Raw genomic sequence first — 16,324 nt, 5'->3', positions numbered from 1 at the left:
CCTCGGGACTCGGGAGTCTGGCCCCGACGGCCGCTCCGCTACCAGCAGCGCCTCTCGGATGGAGGTCCTGGAGGAGTTTGACAGCGAGTTCCCCCATACCGTGACCTTCTGCCAGCTCATCTCCGTAGCGGAATTCAAGAGGCAGGCGACGACCTACACGGAAAGCGCGCTGCGCCGCCTCTTTCACACCCTGGACCGCGACCCCGTGCTGGCAGAGAGAGTGCTGCGCAAGAGCAAGCAGGCCGAGTGCGAGCGGCGCGGGCTCCTCTCCTTCCTCTGGGTGCGGGCTGTGCCGAGCTGGGGCGGGTGGGAACAGCACCCTCGGGCTGTGCTCAGGCTGCAGGTGGGGTCTTGCAGAAGCCCAAGGCCGCCAGGCCTGGGGAGTGGAGTGGGTAGTTGACCCGCCCGTGACTCCCTGGGCTTCCTCCTGCCCCGCCTCTCCCGATGCTGTTGCAGGCAAAGTTCCTCAGTGCGGTCCAAGGGCCCCTGAACCTGTGCAACAGCATGGGCGCGCAGGAGATGGTCCAGCGCCTGAAGCAACTGAAGAGGAGCATCCTCCGTGTGCACCTGTATGCCCGGGGTGAGGCTCAAAGCTCAGGCCACGAGTGTCCCAGCACGGTTTTGTTTCTTTTTTTGTGCTGCAGCTCGAACCCAGGTCCTTGCTTATGCTAGGCACCACTCTTACTACTAGCTACACCCATATGGCCACATGCATTTTAATTTTTTTTTGAGTGTGTGTGTGTGTGTGTGTGTGTGTGTCAGGGATCAAACTCCAGACTATGCTTGCGAAGCAGATGGCGGAACCACTGAGCTAAATCCCCGGCCCCGCATGCATCTTAATTTATAAAAAAAAACCATTTTCACCTGTCATGGTGTTGCAGACCTGTGATCTCAGTGGCTTGGGAGGCTGAGGCAGGCAGATAGCAAGTTTGAGGCCAACCTGGGGGCAACTAGGAAAACCCTGTCTCAAAGTCGAAGAGGCTAAGGATATAGCTCAGTGCTAGAGTGCTTGGGTAGCATGTGTGACACTGTGGCCTCAGTCCCCCATATCACAAAGTAGATATTTTCTGACATAATCACCATGTTGTTGTTATATTCGACACAACTCACAGTGCCCTCATATTAGTAACACGTTTAGCCCATAATCACATTTTGATGCTCTACTAAATTCTTTCTGTATTTTATCTGTTACTTCAGTATCCAGGGAAGCCTACACGTTGTTTGTGAGTAGTAGGCTTCTTAGGTGTTTTGTTTGAAAGGAACTGGGAGTTGAACTCGGGGTCCTCATTTTTTTCTTCTTTCTTTTTTTTCATTCACAGGATCATGCTATGTCACAAAGATGCCCAGGCTGGGCTCAAATTTGTGAACTTCCTGCCTCAGCCTCCTGGAGTGCTGAGATCACAGGTGTTTCCACTGTGTCTGGCTTCTTTTTTCACTAGGTTCCTTTTTCACTAGGGTGACCATATAATTTGTGTCCATATTGGGACACTTGTGATCACACTAGGATGGCAGGTGTAGACCTGTGGTCTTTCCTGTTGAAGCCTGCTTGGAGGTGGGATGACCCTACTTCCTCTCTTTTTCTCTTAAACCCAGATATCCTCTGGGTATCCCGCCTTTGTGTTACATCTGTTGATGAGCCTTCCTGTATTTCTGAGGTAGTTGCCCTGAGGCCCCGACTGGATTCAGGAGGCCAGTTTGTGTTTGTGTGGGGTGACATGAGACCTTCGAGTGAGGGCAGTTCCTTCTGCATCCCACTGGGAGGCTCAGGTACCCCGGGGTGGGGAGAGTCCACGCTTCCGTGTCACTGCATGTGCGTTTTCCGTGTCACCAGCTCATGTGACGGCTGAGTCAGTAGCACCTGTTGTCCTGCATAGCTTTGAGGTTCTTTACCCCTGTTGTACAGAAGAGGAAGTAGAGGCACAAGTGTGCAACGGGAGCTGACGCGTGCAGAGTCACATTGTGGCTGATCGTGGATGTGGACTTGGGTCTGAGTTGGTCTCTTAGGCTCCTGGCCAGTGCTGAATGGTAGCTATTATCATTATAGGTGAGCCATTGTGGTGGGCTGTATAAAGTCATCATAATGCCCACTTGGCTGCTTGTCTCTAACTTAGAACAGTAAAATTAGCCAGATTGACCAGAGTAGTAGGAAAGCCTAAAAGAGAAAAGATGCCCTCCTGATCCCACCTCTGCAAAACGTCCTCATAGAGGAAGTGCCCTTCCTGCATCCCCAGAACGGCCAGGGGCTCGGTATAGGCAGGTCGAGTTACTCCCTAGGGCCTGCTTTCCTTTTGTTGCTGTTGGCAGACGTAGCTTTCCACACTGCTTGGGAGTGAGCAGCAAGCCAACACGCTGTCACTTCTCATGAAATTCTGCCCTTGAGGTTAGACAACCCAGTGTGGATCTTGTCTCTGCCTGTACAGAGGCCTTGGTTCTACCTGGAAAATAGAGCCAAAAATCCTCTTTCTCCGTGGGGCTGAGGGTTGGTGAGATAGTGCATGCCGATGCCTCTCTGGTGGTCTAAGGTTTGTCCCTGGTGGTGTGTGAGCACTTTCCTCCCTTCCTTGCTGGAGGGAAGTTGTGAAGACCCCACAACATCGTGTGGAGCCCCACTCTGCCCTGCTCCGGCACGAGGAGACACGCTTAGCACTTTTTGTCACAGGTGCCAAGAAAAAGAGAAGAAAATTCAAACTGAAGAAACCAGAACCCATCCTCCTACACGACCGGTCGACCTCTCCATGTCTACCGCCAACTCTGCTGCCACCTCCTCCACTGCCATCACTGCCACCACCTGTCACCAGCACGACCTCTGTCGCGGCCCTGTCACCCCCTGTCTACACCACACCCAGGGTCTTTGGCCCCTTCCCTCCGCTCCCTAGCAAGCCGGTCCGTGGGAAGGTCCTCCACCCCAGCCAGTCCCCACTGTGCCTGCTGGGCCCGTGGCCTCTGCAGACCCCTCTGCAGACAAGATGCTGGGTGGCAGCCGTGGGGAGAGCCGATGAAAGGGGGCTGTCCTGTGTGAAGGGTTGGGGTGGAGGTGGAGGGCACGGAGTCCACCTTCTTGGCCTCAGGCATGCGAGGCAGCCCTGGGTACCCTGGACTGTATCCTGGCGCTCCTGGCGGACAGGCAGAACTGTAGGCCTCCCACATCTGAAGCCACACTCACCTCTCCCTGTGGGTGTCACCCCACGCTGTCCCACGCCTGCTGTGCCTACTCTTCCAGTTCTGGCCACTTCTCCATCCCCCAGGCTGGACCGGGGTTTCCTTAGTCAGCTCCCAGCTACCATCTTATCCCTAAAACGCCAGGCTCAGAAAGCACTGATGTACCTGTGGAACGGATGGCAGTAACATTGTCTCCTAGAAGGGTGGTTCTGCAAGGTCAGGGCCCCACACTTGTCCTGAGCTCTCCTTTCTTTCCTGCAGATGGAGAAATTGGACATCTCAAGGTCTGAAGTGAAACTGCACTGGAACGGTCTGTCATCAAACCCAAAGAGGTGGACGGGATCTACTCTGGCCTCAAGGGAAAGGGAAAGGAGCCTGGGCGGCGGCGGGGTGGGCGTGGGGGCGGGTGTCCTGCAGCCAGACTCGGTTGCTGCTCTGTCCACACCCCTTAACTCTACCACCATCTTCACTGCCCTCCTTTCCCAGGGGAGGCGTTGGGCTCTGCGTGTAGGAGTTTCTGGGCCGGTGTCACAGACCTGCAGTCCACTTAGTGCACTCCCTGGAAGGACCCAGGGCTGACATCCCGTCTCTGCCCTGTCTTACAGCCACATGATTGATCTGACCCCCTTGGTCCTCAATCGCAGAGGCTTCCATCTCTCCTACTTGCCTAGACACAGTCCACACAAGCTCCATTGCTCCGGCTTCCCCTGGTAAGCAAGCCTCTGTGCCTCTCTAGGCCAGCAGCGTGACTCTGTGCAGCCCCAGGGTGCTCTGCCCTGCACCTCCGTTGGGCGTCATGGGAGTATGCGTCAAGGCCAAGAAGTTTTCAGTGTGATGTCCATTTCACTTAGGAGTGACCCTGAATGTAATCAGGGGTGCCAAAAAAAGTAATGCCCTTCCCAGTGTTTGTAAAGGTGACACTGTGCTTTGCAAAGCAGGGGTTCATTGAATATGGGTTTCTGAAAATCACTTGCTTTTAGCCAGGCGTGGTGGCGCACGCCTGTGATCCCAGCTCTCGGGAGGCTGAGGCAGGAGGATCACTGAGTTTGAGACCAGCCTGGGCTACATAGTTCCAGGTGAGCCTCGACTACATAGTAAGACCCTATCTCAAAAAACAGACAAAAAAAATCACTTGCTTTTTCCACTTACAAGGTTGTTACATATTTTCCACGTTGTTAAATGTTAATCTGAAAGTTTTGTTTTGTTTTCTGTTTTTGGGTACTGGGGATCAAACTCGGGTCCTTGTTCTTGCAAGGCAGACGGCGGAACCACTGAGCCAAATCCCCGGCCCGAGCCAAATCCCCGGCCCAATCCAAAGTATTTATAATGGCTGGCTTTATTGCATGACTTTTTTTTTTTTTTTTTTTTTTTTTTTTTTATAATATTTTTTTTTTTACGTTTTTTTTTTTTTTTTTTTTTTTGGTAAAACAGATTTTACTCTTCAGAGCAGTTCTTAGGTTACCAGCAGAATTGAGCAGAAAGTGGAGATTCCCATAACCCTCTGCCCCTACTTACATGCAGCCTCCCCTACTGTTAACGAGGGAAAGCAGAGAGCAGAGGGGGCTGCTGTGCATGTTGTATGTTGACGGACATACACTGACGCGTGAACTCCGAAGCCCCTGGTCTGCCGTAGGGCCCGTGCTCGGTAGTGTCCATTCTGTGGGTGGAGACACCTGTTAATGACATGTCCGTCCTCCAGAGAGTTCAAGAGAAGCGTGTTGAGATGGCTAGGACGAGCGGTAAATACCCGTCGAGAAGCCAAAGTGTGTGAGGACGATACTTACAGAGTGTTTGGAAGACTCTTTGGCTGTGGAAATACAGTACTACCAGATTGACTTAGTCTTCCACACGGCCCCAAGCTAGAGATTGAACCAAGGGCCTTCAGCATGCTGGACAGTTGTGGTGCCACTGAGCTGCTGGTCTCAGTCCCTTCCTTCCTTCCTTTCCTCCTCCTGTTTTCCTTCTTTTTCTTTCTCTTGCTCACTTTCTCCTTTCCTCCTTCCCTTTCTCTTCCTTTGAACATTTTTTAAAGCTGAGTACCATACCATCTGTTTAGTGTCCAGGGCGCTCTGGTATATTCAGAATTGTGCAAGCCACTCATCATCCGGTTTGGAACATTTGCACCACCTCGAAAGGAAGAGGGTCTGGGTGTGCGGGCACACACCTGTTATCCCCGCACTCAGGAAGACTGGTGCAAGATGGGGGCCAGCCGGAGCTACGTAGCGAGACTCAGTCTCAGAAAGAAGAGTGCCTGGGAGGTAGAGTACTTGTATAGCACGAATGAAGTCCTGGGTGTTCTGCATCCAGCACCAAGCAGTGGCACACATCTATAGGTCCAGCTCTTTGGGAGGCTGAGCGGGGAGAATCATCTGAACCCAGGAATTTAGGACCAGCCTGTGTAATATAGTGAGATCCTATCTAAAAACCCACAATGGGAGAAACTTCTGTATATATCATCTCAAAAATGAAAAGCAACACAAGTAAATATTGTGGCAATTGTGCCAGTTGTGGTGGTGCATGCCTATAATCCCAGAACTAGGGAGGCTGAGGCAGGAAGACCACTGAGACTTCAAGGCCAGCTTGGGCTACTTAGGTGAGTTCAAAGCCAGTCTGAACTAGACAGTAAGACCCTACAACCCGAGGGAGGGAGGCACAGGATTTGATTAGACCTTTCTCCAAAGAGGGCCGGAGATTTAGCTCAGTGGTTCCGCCGCCTGCCTTGCAAGTGCAAGGCCTCAAGTTCAATCCCCGGTACCCCCCCCCCAAACAAAAGATACTAAGACATTTCTCCAAAGAAAATATGCAAATAAATGGCCACTAAACCTGAAAAGATACTCAACATCATTAGTCACTGGGAAAACTGTAAGTCAAAACAAAAGTGAGGGGGCCGGGCATGGTGGCGCACGCCTGTAATTCCAGCACTCGGGAGGCTGAGGCAGGAGGATTACTGGGAGTTCGAGACCAGCCTGGGCTACATAGTGAGTTCCTGGTCAGTCTCAACCACATAGTGAGACCGTGTCTCAAAAAACCAAAAAACAAAATTGATGTTCAGCACATAAATTAGGATGGCTCTAATAGAGACAATGATATATCAGGTGTGGTGACACACTTGTAATCCCAGCATGCTGGGAGGCTGAGGCAGGAGGAGTGCCAAGTTGGCCTAGTGTAGACTCCGGGTGCAGTCTTCTGTATCACACACACAAAAAGAGACAATGACAGCCGTTGATGAGGATTTAGAGAAATTGGAACCTGTGTGTGGATCATGGTAAGATACAGTGACGTGGTCACTAAAAATCAGCTTGGCAGTTCCTCAAAATGGTGATCACAGAGGTCCCTTAGGATCCAGCAGTTCCACTCCTGTGTAAAAATCCTGAAGAATAGAAAACGGATTCAAACAGATGCTTGTTCATGAATGTTCAAGTTCATTCACAATCTCAAAAGGCGAAAAACAGTCCAATTGTAAAAGGCGAATAAGCAAAATGTGACGTATCTCGATGAGGGACATCACCATACCCAGAAGGGTACTAGGCACTAACACATGCTACCTCTGAATTGCACAGTTGGAAATAAAAGACTAGGGACGTAGTCACTGGGGCCGTGTGCTTAGTGTGCTCAGGAGCCACAGATGTCTTTGATCCAGTGTTAGCAAATCCGGCTGGGCGTATTAGAACAATAAAAATACAGGCCTGGAAGCTGCCCAAAGGAAAAGGAAAAAGCTATTTGTATAAAAATATTCATGGCAACATCAGAGAAAACCTAGAAACAATTGTATGCATTCATAGTTATGGAATATTATGTAACTGACTTGTCGGGAGGGGTGAGACGGTCTTGCTATGTAGCACGGCCTGGCCTTGACCTCACAGCAATCCTCCTGCCTCAGCTTCCCCAGTGCTGGGATTATGGATGTGGGCTGTACAGATGTGCATATGTAATTTAATAGTTAAAAAAATGTTTTTGGTACCAGCAGTTGAACTCAGGGCCTCATGCTTGTCAGGCAGATGCTGTACCACTGAACTACATCCTCAGCTCCAGGAATATGTAATTAAAAATTTTTTTTAACTCTTTGTTTTTTTTTTGGTACAGGAGAATGAACTCTGGACCTTGCACTTGTGAGGCAGGTGGCAGAACCACTGAGCTAAATCCCCGGCCCTTTTTTTTTTGAGACAGGATCTCACTGTGTAGGTCAGACAGGCCTTAAACTCACTGTGTAGCTCAGGCTGGCTTTGAGCTCACAGCAATCCTCCTGCCTCAGCCTCCGGAGTGCTGGGATTACAGGCATGTGCTGCCTGGCTATGTAACTTAAAATTATAAATGTGAAGTGGTCCATGCCTGCAATCCCAGAACTCTGGGAGGCTGAGGCAGGAGGATCACAAGTTCGAGCTCAGCCTGGGCAACTTAGTGACTTAGCAAGACTTGTTTCAAAATAGCAAATAGAAAAAGGGCTGGGGATGCAACTCAATAGGAAGGCCCTGAGTTCAGTCTGAACTGCCATACACACACAAAAAAATTATGATTAAACATTGACCATGTAATTCACAAATTACATCCAAGTGGAAAGAATAGACTGGCAGATCAAGAGACGGTGATGTGGAAAGATGGGGAGGTGACTGATTTTTGGGTGACAGAGAAGCACTTTCCACAATATTATTACGAAGCAAAATTTCAAAGTAAAGCATTAGCATCATCAGATCCTCACAGCACAGAGCAGTCAGCCACAGAACAAGGCTGTGGTCATCACTATTTTTCTAGTTCTTTCTAGGTGGAACTTTTTCTTTTTTCTTTTGTTTTTTGAGACAGAGTCTCACTATGTAGTTGAGACTGACCTGGAACTCACTGTGTAGCCCAGGCTGGTCTCCAACTCACAGAGATCCTCCTGCCTCAGCCTCCCGAGTGCTGGGATCACAGGTGTGCGTCACCACACCCAGTTTTAGGTAGAGCTTTTTCTTTTTGCAGTTCTGGGCACTGAGCCAATAAATTTACTGTAGCCAATGGGAAGCCACAGAAAAAAACTCACCAGATCACACCTATTCCTACCTCCAGAAATAACCACTGTGCACATATTTCTGTTTTCATGTAGGTTGCGAGTGTGCACATAGTTTGTTATATAATTGAGTTTGAGAGCGTCCTGTTCTGTAACCAGCTGCAGCTTGTGAGTTTCCACCCATGTCACTAAATATATCTTTAAGATCACCAATAGGAACAGCTGCAAGGGCCGGGGATGTAGCTCAGTGGTGCCGCCACCTGCCTCAAGGGCAAGGACCTGGGTTTGAGCCCTGGTACAAAAAAAAAAAAAAAAAAGATGCAAAATACTCATCATATAGATGGGACGTCATTTTCCCAGCTGTTCTTGTCTGTTGAAATATTAGTGACAGGGATAATTTTAGGCTCTTGGTACGTTTTGCTTTCTGAATGAGCTGTGGTGTCAGTGATGCTATCACCAAAAAAATTTTTTGTCAAAATACGTACTGGTATATTTAGATCTACATAACGATGGCACTCACCATGGGGAGTTTGCATCTGTACGTGATATACCTGCTTCTTTTTCTCTCCCCCCACTCCAGCCCCTCTTCCCCTCTTTATAAAAACTTTGTTTCCATTTTTTCTCTCTGTTCCTTATTTTTCTCGTCCCCTCTCCTTTCTCCTAACCCCTCCCTGTTCCCCTGCCCATTTGAACACTTTCTTCCCATTTCCCAACATCTGTTACACGTTTTGGTCCTTATTTCCACTTTCAGTTTCTCACACCACAGAAAAAATGTGGTATTTAAACACGTATCTGATTTATTTCACTTGAGTATGTTCTTCGGGCCGGGGATTTAGCTCGGTGGTGCCACCACCTGCCTTGCAAGCTCAAGGTCCCAAGTTCTATCCCTGGTACCAAAAAAAAAAAAAAAAAAAAAGAAAGTATGGCCTCAAGGTGCATGCATTTAGCTAGAGGTGTGTCAAGCTTATCCTTCTTTATGGCAGACTAGTACTCCACATCAGATCCACTCTTTATCAGTTCATCCGTTGATGGGCATGTGGGCTGTTTCCAAGATACAGCTATTACAGACTGTGGCACTATACACATGCGTCTGCATATATCACTGTGGTAGGATGCTTTTAATTCTTTTGGGAAGATACCAAGAAGGGGACCAGCTGGGTCAAATGGAACCTTTACTTTTAGTTTTTAGGTATTTCCACAGTGGTTGCACCCATCTATATTCCACCAACAGTGGAGAAGCTTCCTTCAAAAATGGTTTGTTTTTAATTGGTTTAAAAATGTTTAGGGGCTAAAGCTCTACCTCAGGCTGGGCAAGGTGGCACATGCCTATAATCCCAGCACTTGGGAGGCTGAGGCGGGAGGATCGCTGTGAGTTCGAGACCAGCCTGGGCTACATAGTGAGTTCAAGGCCAGCCTGAATTGCATGGTGAGACCCTGTCTCAAACAAACAAACAAACAAAAATAAAGGTGTACCTCAGAAATACAGCACTTGCCCAGCACACTCAAGGCCCTGAGTTTCGTCTCCAGCACGGAAAGAAAAAAAATTCTATGGGGAAAAGTTCACAGTACAGAAGCAAATACACAGAATAAAAGAGCCCTGCTGCTAAGAGATTTTTGTGTACTCTTCCAAATATTTTGTCTGTACATCCACACATACTTAAAAATGCAGTAGTTAATAATTTTTTTGAGACAGGGTCTTGCCAACACACAAATACACTAATCTTTTTATTTTGAGTTGATCTTGCTACATAATCCAATCTAACCTCAAACTTTTTTTGGTACCGGGGATCAAAAAACTTCAAACTTTCTATGGATCCTAGGCTGGCCTCAAACTTGTGATCCTCTTGCCTCAGCCTCCCAAGTGCTGGGATTACAGACAACCTAACAATAGTTAACTTTTAACTATCATATCACGTGTAAAAGCCATACATTAAAAAAAAAAAAACACTGGATGCCAGCTGTGGTTGCGATGCCTGTAATCCCAGCATTTGGGAGGTTGAGGCAGGAGGATCTCTATGAGTTCAAGACCAGCCTGGGCTATATAGTGAGTTCCAGGTCAGTCTCAATTACATAGTGAGACCCTGCCTCAAAAAAAACCAAACCAAACCACGGGGAAAAGGCCAAGGATTTAGCTCTGGTTTTGTTGCCTGCCTTGCAAGCACAGTTCAATCCTTGGTACCCCCCCACCAAAAGGAAAACAAAACCCCATTGGAATGTCCTTACTTGTTTGGGTATTTCCTGTGTTCCTTTAAACAGCAGCAGAATAGTCTTCTGCATGGCTGTACCATGGTTCTTTGGTCATCCTCTCATGACCATTTAGATGGGTCCAGGGTTTTTCTTTTTGAACAGTCGAGCACTGATGAATGAACCGCCCTGATCACACTCCGTGGAGAGGTCTGTGGAAGTAGCAATGTATCCAGACACCCTTCGTCCGAGGGCCTTGTCCCGTGTGCCCTTTGGTCCCAGAGTCCCGCCTCTGTGTCCCATGCAGGACCTCAGCCTGCAGTGGCTGCTCCAGCTCTGAAAAGACCGTGGTCTGTGCTGTGAACACGTCCTTCTTCACTCCGCCTGGCCTCCGCAAGTACCAGCCCGTTCCCAGACCCAAAGGCGACTCGGAGAATGACAGTGCGGAGTCCAAGGCCCATGAGAGGAGCCCATGACCTCTCCTGCAGACCAGGGCCTAAGGAATGAATAAAGTTCTCCCGGAGATGCCTCTTCCCTTGTGCTGTGTGCGCCTGCGCCCCTGGGCCTGACGGCGCCTTGTGTGTCCCTTCCCACACACTGTGCACCCTGAGAAGGAAGACAGGGTGGAGAGTGCCGTCCCTGACCCCTCTGGGCCTCTCTTGACCCCACAGAGTTGCAAGTCTATGTTTTCCCTAGGCCTTATCTGTTGTGAGGCTTTGCAAACAGTGACCTGTTTCTTCCTGTAGGAAAATGAGCGAGGCTGTCAGTTTCCAACTTACCCTTCCTACTGAGTTTCAAAGATATGGCGCTGTTAGTGTCACCTCACATGTAGGCCTGAGGACCCAATCTGCACGTAAGATGTCTCCTTACTAAATGCTCCGTAATCACTGGATGTGAGCAGATAGCCACTGAGCTCTGGTGTTTGCCTCCTGCCTGCCTGGGGCCACAGACAATAAACCAGGCTGTTGAGACCCTTGTTTGTCCCGAAGAGACTTACACCCTAGTCTCACGCACTTGTGTTCAATAAACCAGGCTGTTGAGACCCTTGTTTGTCCCGAAGAGACTTACACCCTAGTCTCACACGCACTTGTGTGTGTGTGTGTGTGTGTGTGTGTGTGTGAGTACAGTACAGAGATCAGTTTTTTTTTTCAATACCAGGGTTTGAACCCAGGACCTTGTGCTTACCAGGCAGGTACGGTACCACTGAGCCAAATCCCCAGTTAGAGACCAAACTATAGGATTGCAAAGTGTGACCCCCAGGGGAGATACATGGTGTCAGGTGGTCAGGGAAGTTCTGAAGAGGCGACATTTGTAGAAACCTAGGGATTACACCTGTCATCCCAGCGCTCCAGATGTCACGGTGGTGAGGTCATGAGTTCAAAGCCAAACTGGTCTACCTAGCGAAACCTTGTTTGAAAAGCAAACCAAAAATAAAGGAGAAGGAAGGAAAGAGAGAGAGGGAGAGAGAAGATTAAACAATGAAGTAAGCTAAGAAGTCAACTGTGAGAAAAGGCAAAGACAACTGGCTTTGAGCGACTAGGTGGATGGCAGTGCTATTCTATTAAGCAGAGAGTGTGTGGAGGTGTGGATTCTGCTTTGAGCAGATGTGTTACACATGCACCTTGCCCAGATGGAGGCCAACTATCTAGAATGCTGCCTATCTAGCATTGGGAGTCACACAAGTAGTGTTTAAAACCGCGTGTCTTCCAGGTGTGCTGACAGGCCTTTGTCCTCACACTCAGCGACGAAGGCAGGAGGATCGCTGTGAGTTTGAGGCTAGTCTGGGCTACACGGTGAGTTCAGGGCCAGCCTGAACTACGTAAGGAGACCAGCAAACCTCCTTAAATTAGTTCTATTCCTATGTTTCTAGTAAAATTGTTTCCTAAAGAAAACCATTCTTTAGCTGAGTGTGACACATCTGTAATCCCAGCACTTGGGAGGCTGAGGCAGGAAGACTGCCATGTGTTCAAGGGTGGCTGGAGCTATATAGTGAGTTTAAGGCCAGCCTGAAATACAGAGACCTTGTCCCCTAAAAGAAAATCACTCTTTGTGGTCCTGACAGGATCACACTCTATAATATTCGGTCACGGTAGTTCAGTTTCCCTAATAATTTTGTCAATGTGTTGTAAAAAAATTCGAAAGTGTGAGTACATAGTATATATGCTATGAAATTGTGAATTGGTGGAACTTAGGTACCAGTTCATCAACATCTGAAGGTATTGGTACTACATATCCTCTTTAAGAAAATTAGCCTCCCAATTTGAAGGTGGAAAGTCACTGTGATAACTTTAAAAGAAACATGGTATTGTACATAGCTTTTTAGATTTTCAGTAGGTGTGTTAAAAATTGTGTACAAAGTGAAATGTCTGTCCTGATGCTCAACATGACCAATAAAACCTCAATCACGACAGAAAATGAGCTTGTAATTAACAGGCATGAGGTCCTGGGCTCAATCCTCAGCAACCTATAAATCCCCATCCCCAAAACAGTGACAAACATGAGTCCTGGGAAGCCCAGTCAGGGCACCGAAATGAACTCTTGGGGCAGAAGAGACTTAAGGGGCCAGGGAGGGCTTTGGGTCTCCAGGCTTTTTCAATTTTCCCCGGGTTACTGGGGCGCCCGGAGGAAAGTGAGGAGCAAATGCTGAGGCACAAGTGCTCGGAGAATGGAAGAGGAGCAGACAGAGTGTAAGCAGGAGGCTCACGAGCGGAAGGCCAGCCTGTTCCAAAATAACTAAAAAGGGCAGCCCTCTCCCTCTCCACGGTCAAAATACAGACTGATCAAGTCAAATACACAAACGACCAGCGGCGCAGGCGCACACAGATGCACGCCGGGACGCAGCACGGACCGGGCCCGGGCCGCCCCGAGCACGCCGCGTGCAATGTCCCAGCATGCCGAGCGCCAGCTTCCGGGGCGGGACACAAGAGCCCGGAAGTCGTCGAGAAACGGAGGAGGTTTGGGGTCGGAGTCGTTGTCCCTCGTTTTCCCGCGTGTGTAGCCTGTGCCGCCGCCGCCATGGGGAAACGACAGCACCAGAAGGACAAGATGTAAGTTCAGCTGCAGCCAGAGCAGTGTCCCGCCGCACCTCAGCTTCGCGTCTGCCTCAGAACCCGTCCCGAGCGTCCCTTCCTCCATTAGCGCGGGCTCCTTTCTTTCTCCGGGCGCTCAGACACCCACTCGCGAGCCTGGCCCTCGCTTTGGTAGCCTCTGCGGCACCTCTCCTGCACCTCCAGGGCGTGTGTGTTGATCCATGCCCCTCGGCCCACACTTGCTGCAGTCTTCCGGTGAAAGCCGGCTGTGCTCCAGGATCCCCTAGAGTCAACGGTGTTTTTTTCTTGATTCTTTTCCTAACATGGCAAAACTTTGTCTACCAAACCACCGCAGATTTTCACCCTGCTCTTGTGATGCTGCCCCTCTTCCCCCCAGTGCTGAGGATTGGACACAGGAGTGTTCTATCACAGAACACCATCTACAGCCCTGTCTGTCTGTCTGTCCATCCATCCATCCATCCACAGGGTCTTTGTAAGGTTGCCCTGGATGGCCTGGAACTTGTGATCCTCCTGCCTCAGCACCCCGAGTAGCTAGGCTTACTGATTAAACCCTTGGGCTGGTTGTGAGGATACCCTTGACTTTCGCGTACCTCTTAATCTTCATTTGGTTAAACTTCTCGAAAACAAGAGTGGCTACTCCTTTCTGAAACCTTTGGTTGATAGCTGGGGTTCCACATACTCTTTTTTTTTTTTTTTTCCCGGTACTGAGGGTCGAACTCAGGTCCTTTTTGTGAGGCAGTCTGTGGAACCACTGAGCTAAATCCCCGGGCCCATACTCTTTGTTTTCCATGTCCTTCAAGGGGCCTCTCATAGTTCTTTTTGCTTGGCCTTTGTCTCCTGGACCCCTAGACCCAGAGTTTTTCATCTGCTTCCACGTCCTTGCCCAGTGACATCTCATCTCGGCTTTTCTGTGTGCTGTGGCTGTGAAGCTCTTCTCCCCGATCGGTACATGTCTTCCTCCTTTTCAGCAAACGTGGGATTGAACCTAGGACCTACATGCTGAGCTGCACCTTCATTTTATTTTATTTTTTATTCTTTCTTTCTAAGCTAAATCCCCGGCCCTCTTTTTCATTTTTTATTTATTTACGGTTCAGAGATTGAAGTCGGGTCCCTGTACTATCCAGGCAGGAGGTGGAACCACTGAGCTAAATCCCCAGCCCTTCTTTTTTATTTTGAAACAAGGTTTTGCTAAGTTGCCTAAGCTGGGGTTGAACTTTGAATCAATCTTTCTGCCTCAGATTCCCAGTGCAGGGATTACAGGTGTGCACCACCATGCTTGGCTTCCTTGTCCGATAAATCCAGTTATTTTCTCAGGAAAGTAAGGCTGTTGGTATTTATTTACCAGTTTGTGTGTTCTTCAGGCTGTTGTTTAGCACTGTGTGCCTGACAAATGCCTGTGCTTGAGAAATGTTTGCTAAATGAGTGAAGATTGCATCCTCACTTATTCCAAAACTCGATCTTCTCTGTAAAGGAGCAGTGGTAACATTCTTTCTTTCCTTTTCTCCTTCAGGTACATTACCTGTGCTGAATACACTCATTTCTATGGTGGCAAAAAGCCAGGTAAGGCATAAAATTGGTCTTTCCTCTCTGGAGGGTGGGGGTGATCTTAAGGAATGATGTCCTCATTATACAGTGAGCAGTAAAAACAGGTAACAGAAACAGAAAGTATAGTAAGCAACTGGCTAGAGGACACCGCATAAAGTAGGACGCAGTCTCAGTGTAGGAGAACATGTTTCATCTTATAGTTGTTTTTTTTTAGTTTGAGAAGAGGGCTGGGTGTGTTGGTACACGCCTGTAATCCCAGCACTAGGTCAGACTTGAGGCAGGAGAATTGCCATGACTTTGAGGCCAGCCTGTGTTACATAGTGAATTTCACGCTTGCCTGAACTACATGGCAAGACCCCATTTTGTTTGTTTGTTTGTTTGTTTTGAGACAGGGTCTCACTATGTAGTTGAGACTGACCTGGAACTCACTATGTAGCCCAGGCTGGTTTCGAGCTCATAGCAATCCTCCTGCCTCAGCCTCCTGAGTGCTGGGATTACAGGCGTGCGCCACCATGCCTGGCCAAGACCCCGTTTTTTTACCTCACCCCAAAAATAAAGTTTGAGAAACAGTACTTGTAAATTTTCTAGGCTCATCTTACTTTTTTGGTTTGAGACAGGGTCTCAATTTGTAGTTCAGCAGCTGGCCTTGAACTCAGAGTGATCTTCCTGCCTCAGTCTCCCAGGTACTGGGTTTATAGGCATGCATCACCCTTTCTAGGCTTGTCTTAAATTTGGGACTTTCCTGCCTTACTTAACCTCCTAGAGCTGGGCTTGAACTTGTGATTCTCCTGCCTCGTCTTCCCAGAATGCTGGGATTACAGGTATGTACCACTACACCCAGCTTCTTGGGGATTTTTTTTTTTTGTGTGTGTGGTACCGGGGATCAAACTTGGGACCTTGCGCTTGTGAAGCAGGCGGTGGAACCACTGAGCTAAATCCTGGCCCTCTTGGAGATATTTTGAATGTAGGTTACAGTAAAGAAGGTAAGAGTATAGGTACAATGTGAGGGAGAAAGAAGGAAGGCAGATTAAGTTAAAAAAAAAATAGGAAGAATGGTAATTCTCAAAGCTATCAGGGCTACAATCAAAAAAGCACAGTCACAATTTTAATGGAAGTAAAAAGGTATGGACTTTTCCTCTATTTTATTTATTTTATTTTTTTTTTTTTGTGGTGTTGGGGATCAAATCTCTAAGGCCTATTGAATGCTAGGCAACTATTCTACCACTGAAGTATATCCCCAGGCCATGTAAGTTATTTTTTTTTTGGTACCGGGGTTCAAACTCAAGTCCTTGTGCTTGCAAGGCAGGCAGCAAAACCCCAGCCCCTTTTTTTTTTTTTCCTTTTTAATGGTACTAGGGATTGCTCTCAGGGCCTTGCACTCAGCCCTTGTGTTTTTTTTTTTTTT

General features: G+C 48.5%; 2 protein-coding genes across 6 annotated transcripts in view; both read left to right on the top strand.

Moving 5' to 3' along the window:
- Positions 1-14: 14 nt before the first annotated feature.
- LOC104859823 lies at positions 15-10,847 on the top strand. 3 transcript variants are annotated; one of them, XM_033758675.1, is made up of 6 exons: positions 15-280; positions 457-580; positions 2,660-2,847; positions 3,421-3,491; positions 3,765-3,869; positions 10,632-10,847. In XM_033758675.1, the coding sequence occupies exons 1-6, from the start codon at positions 59-61 to the stop codon at positions 10,798-10,800; spliced, it is 879 nt and encodes a 292-aa protein (XP_033614566.1). In that variant the 5' UTR covers positions 15-58; the 3' UTR covers positions 10,801-10,847. The 3 variants fall into 3 exon arrangements, with proteins under 3 accessions (XP_033614566.1, XP_010618964.1, XP_033614565.1); XM_010620662.2 differs by having other exon boundaries at positions 2,660-2,883; XM_033758674.1 differs by having other exon boundaries at positions 2,660-2,895.
- A 2,378-nt stretch (positions 10,848-13,225) lies between these two features.
- Positions 13,226-16,324, top strand: part of Ppil2 (peptidylprolyl isomerase like 2) — a 27,592-nt gene continuing 24,493 nt past the window's right edge. For 2 of the 3 annotated variants that reach the window (XM_010620656.2, XM_010620657.2), the window contains exons 1-2: positions 13,226-13,371; positions 14,885-14,934. In XM_010620656.2, the coding sequence (XP_010618958.1) occupies positions 13,340-13,371; positions 14,885-14,934 (82 nt within the window). In that variant the 5' untranslated portion in view covers positions 13,226-13,339. The remainder of the gene's footprint in view (positions 13,372-14,884; positions 14,935-16,324) is intronic. The other variant, XM_010620655.3, reaches the window with a different exon arrangement.

This window comes from Fukomys damarensis, unplaced genomic scaffold (assembly GCF_012274545.1).
Source record: "Fukomys damarensis isolate Sample0158 unplaced genomic scaffold, DMR_v1.0_HiC HiC_scaffold_34, whole genome shotgun sequence".
NCBI classification, from domain to species: domain Eukaryota; kingdom Metazoa; phylum Chordata; class Mammalia; order Rodentia; family Bathyergidae; genus Fukomys; species Fukomys damarensis.
The sequence above is the reverse complement of the archived record's forward strand: the minus strand, read 5'-3'. Positions and strand labels throughout refer to the sequence as shown.

Bases quoted from the DNA above. Each gene is read 5' to 3' on its own strand.
- LOC104859823 (XM_033758674.1), top strand. From the start codon at position 59: ATGGAGGTCCTGGAGGAGTTTGACAGCGAGTTCCCCCATACCGTGACC. The intron at 2,896-3,420 runs GTCCTCCACCCC...TCTTTCCTGCAG, and splicing joins GCAAGCCGGTCCGTGGGAAG to ATGGAGAAATTGGACATCTC. The intron at 3,870-10,631 runs GTAAGCAAGCCT...TGTCCCATGCAG, and splicing joins CATTGCTCCGGCTTCCCCTG to GACCTCAGCCTGCAGTGGCT.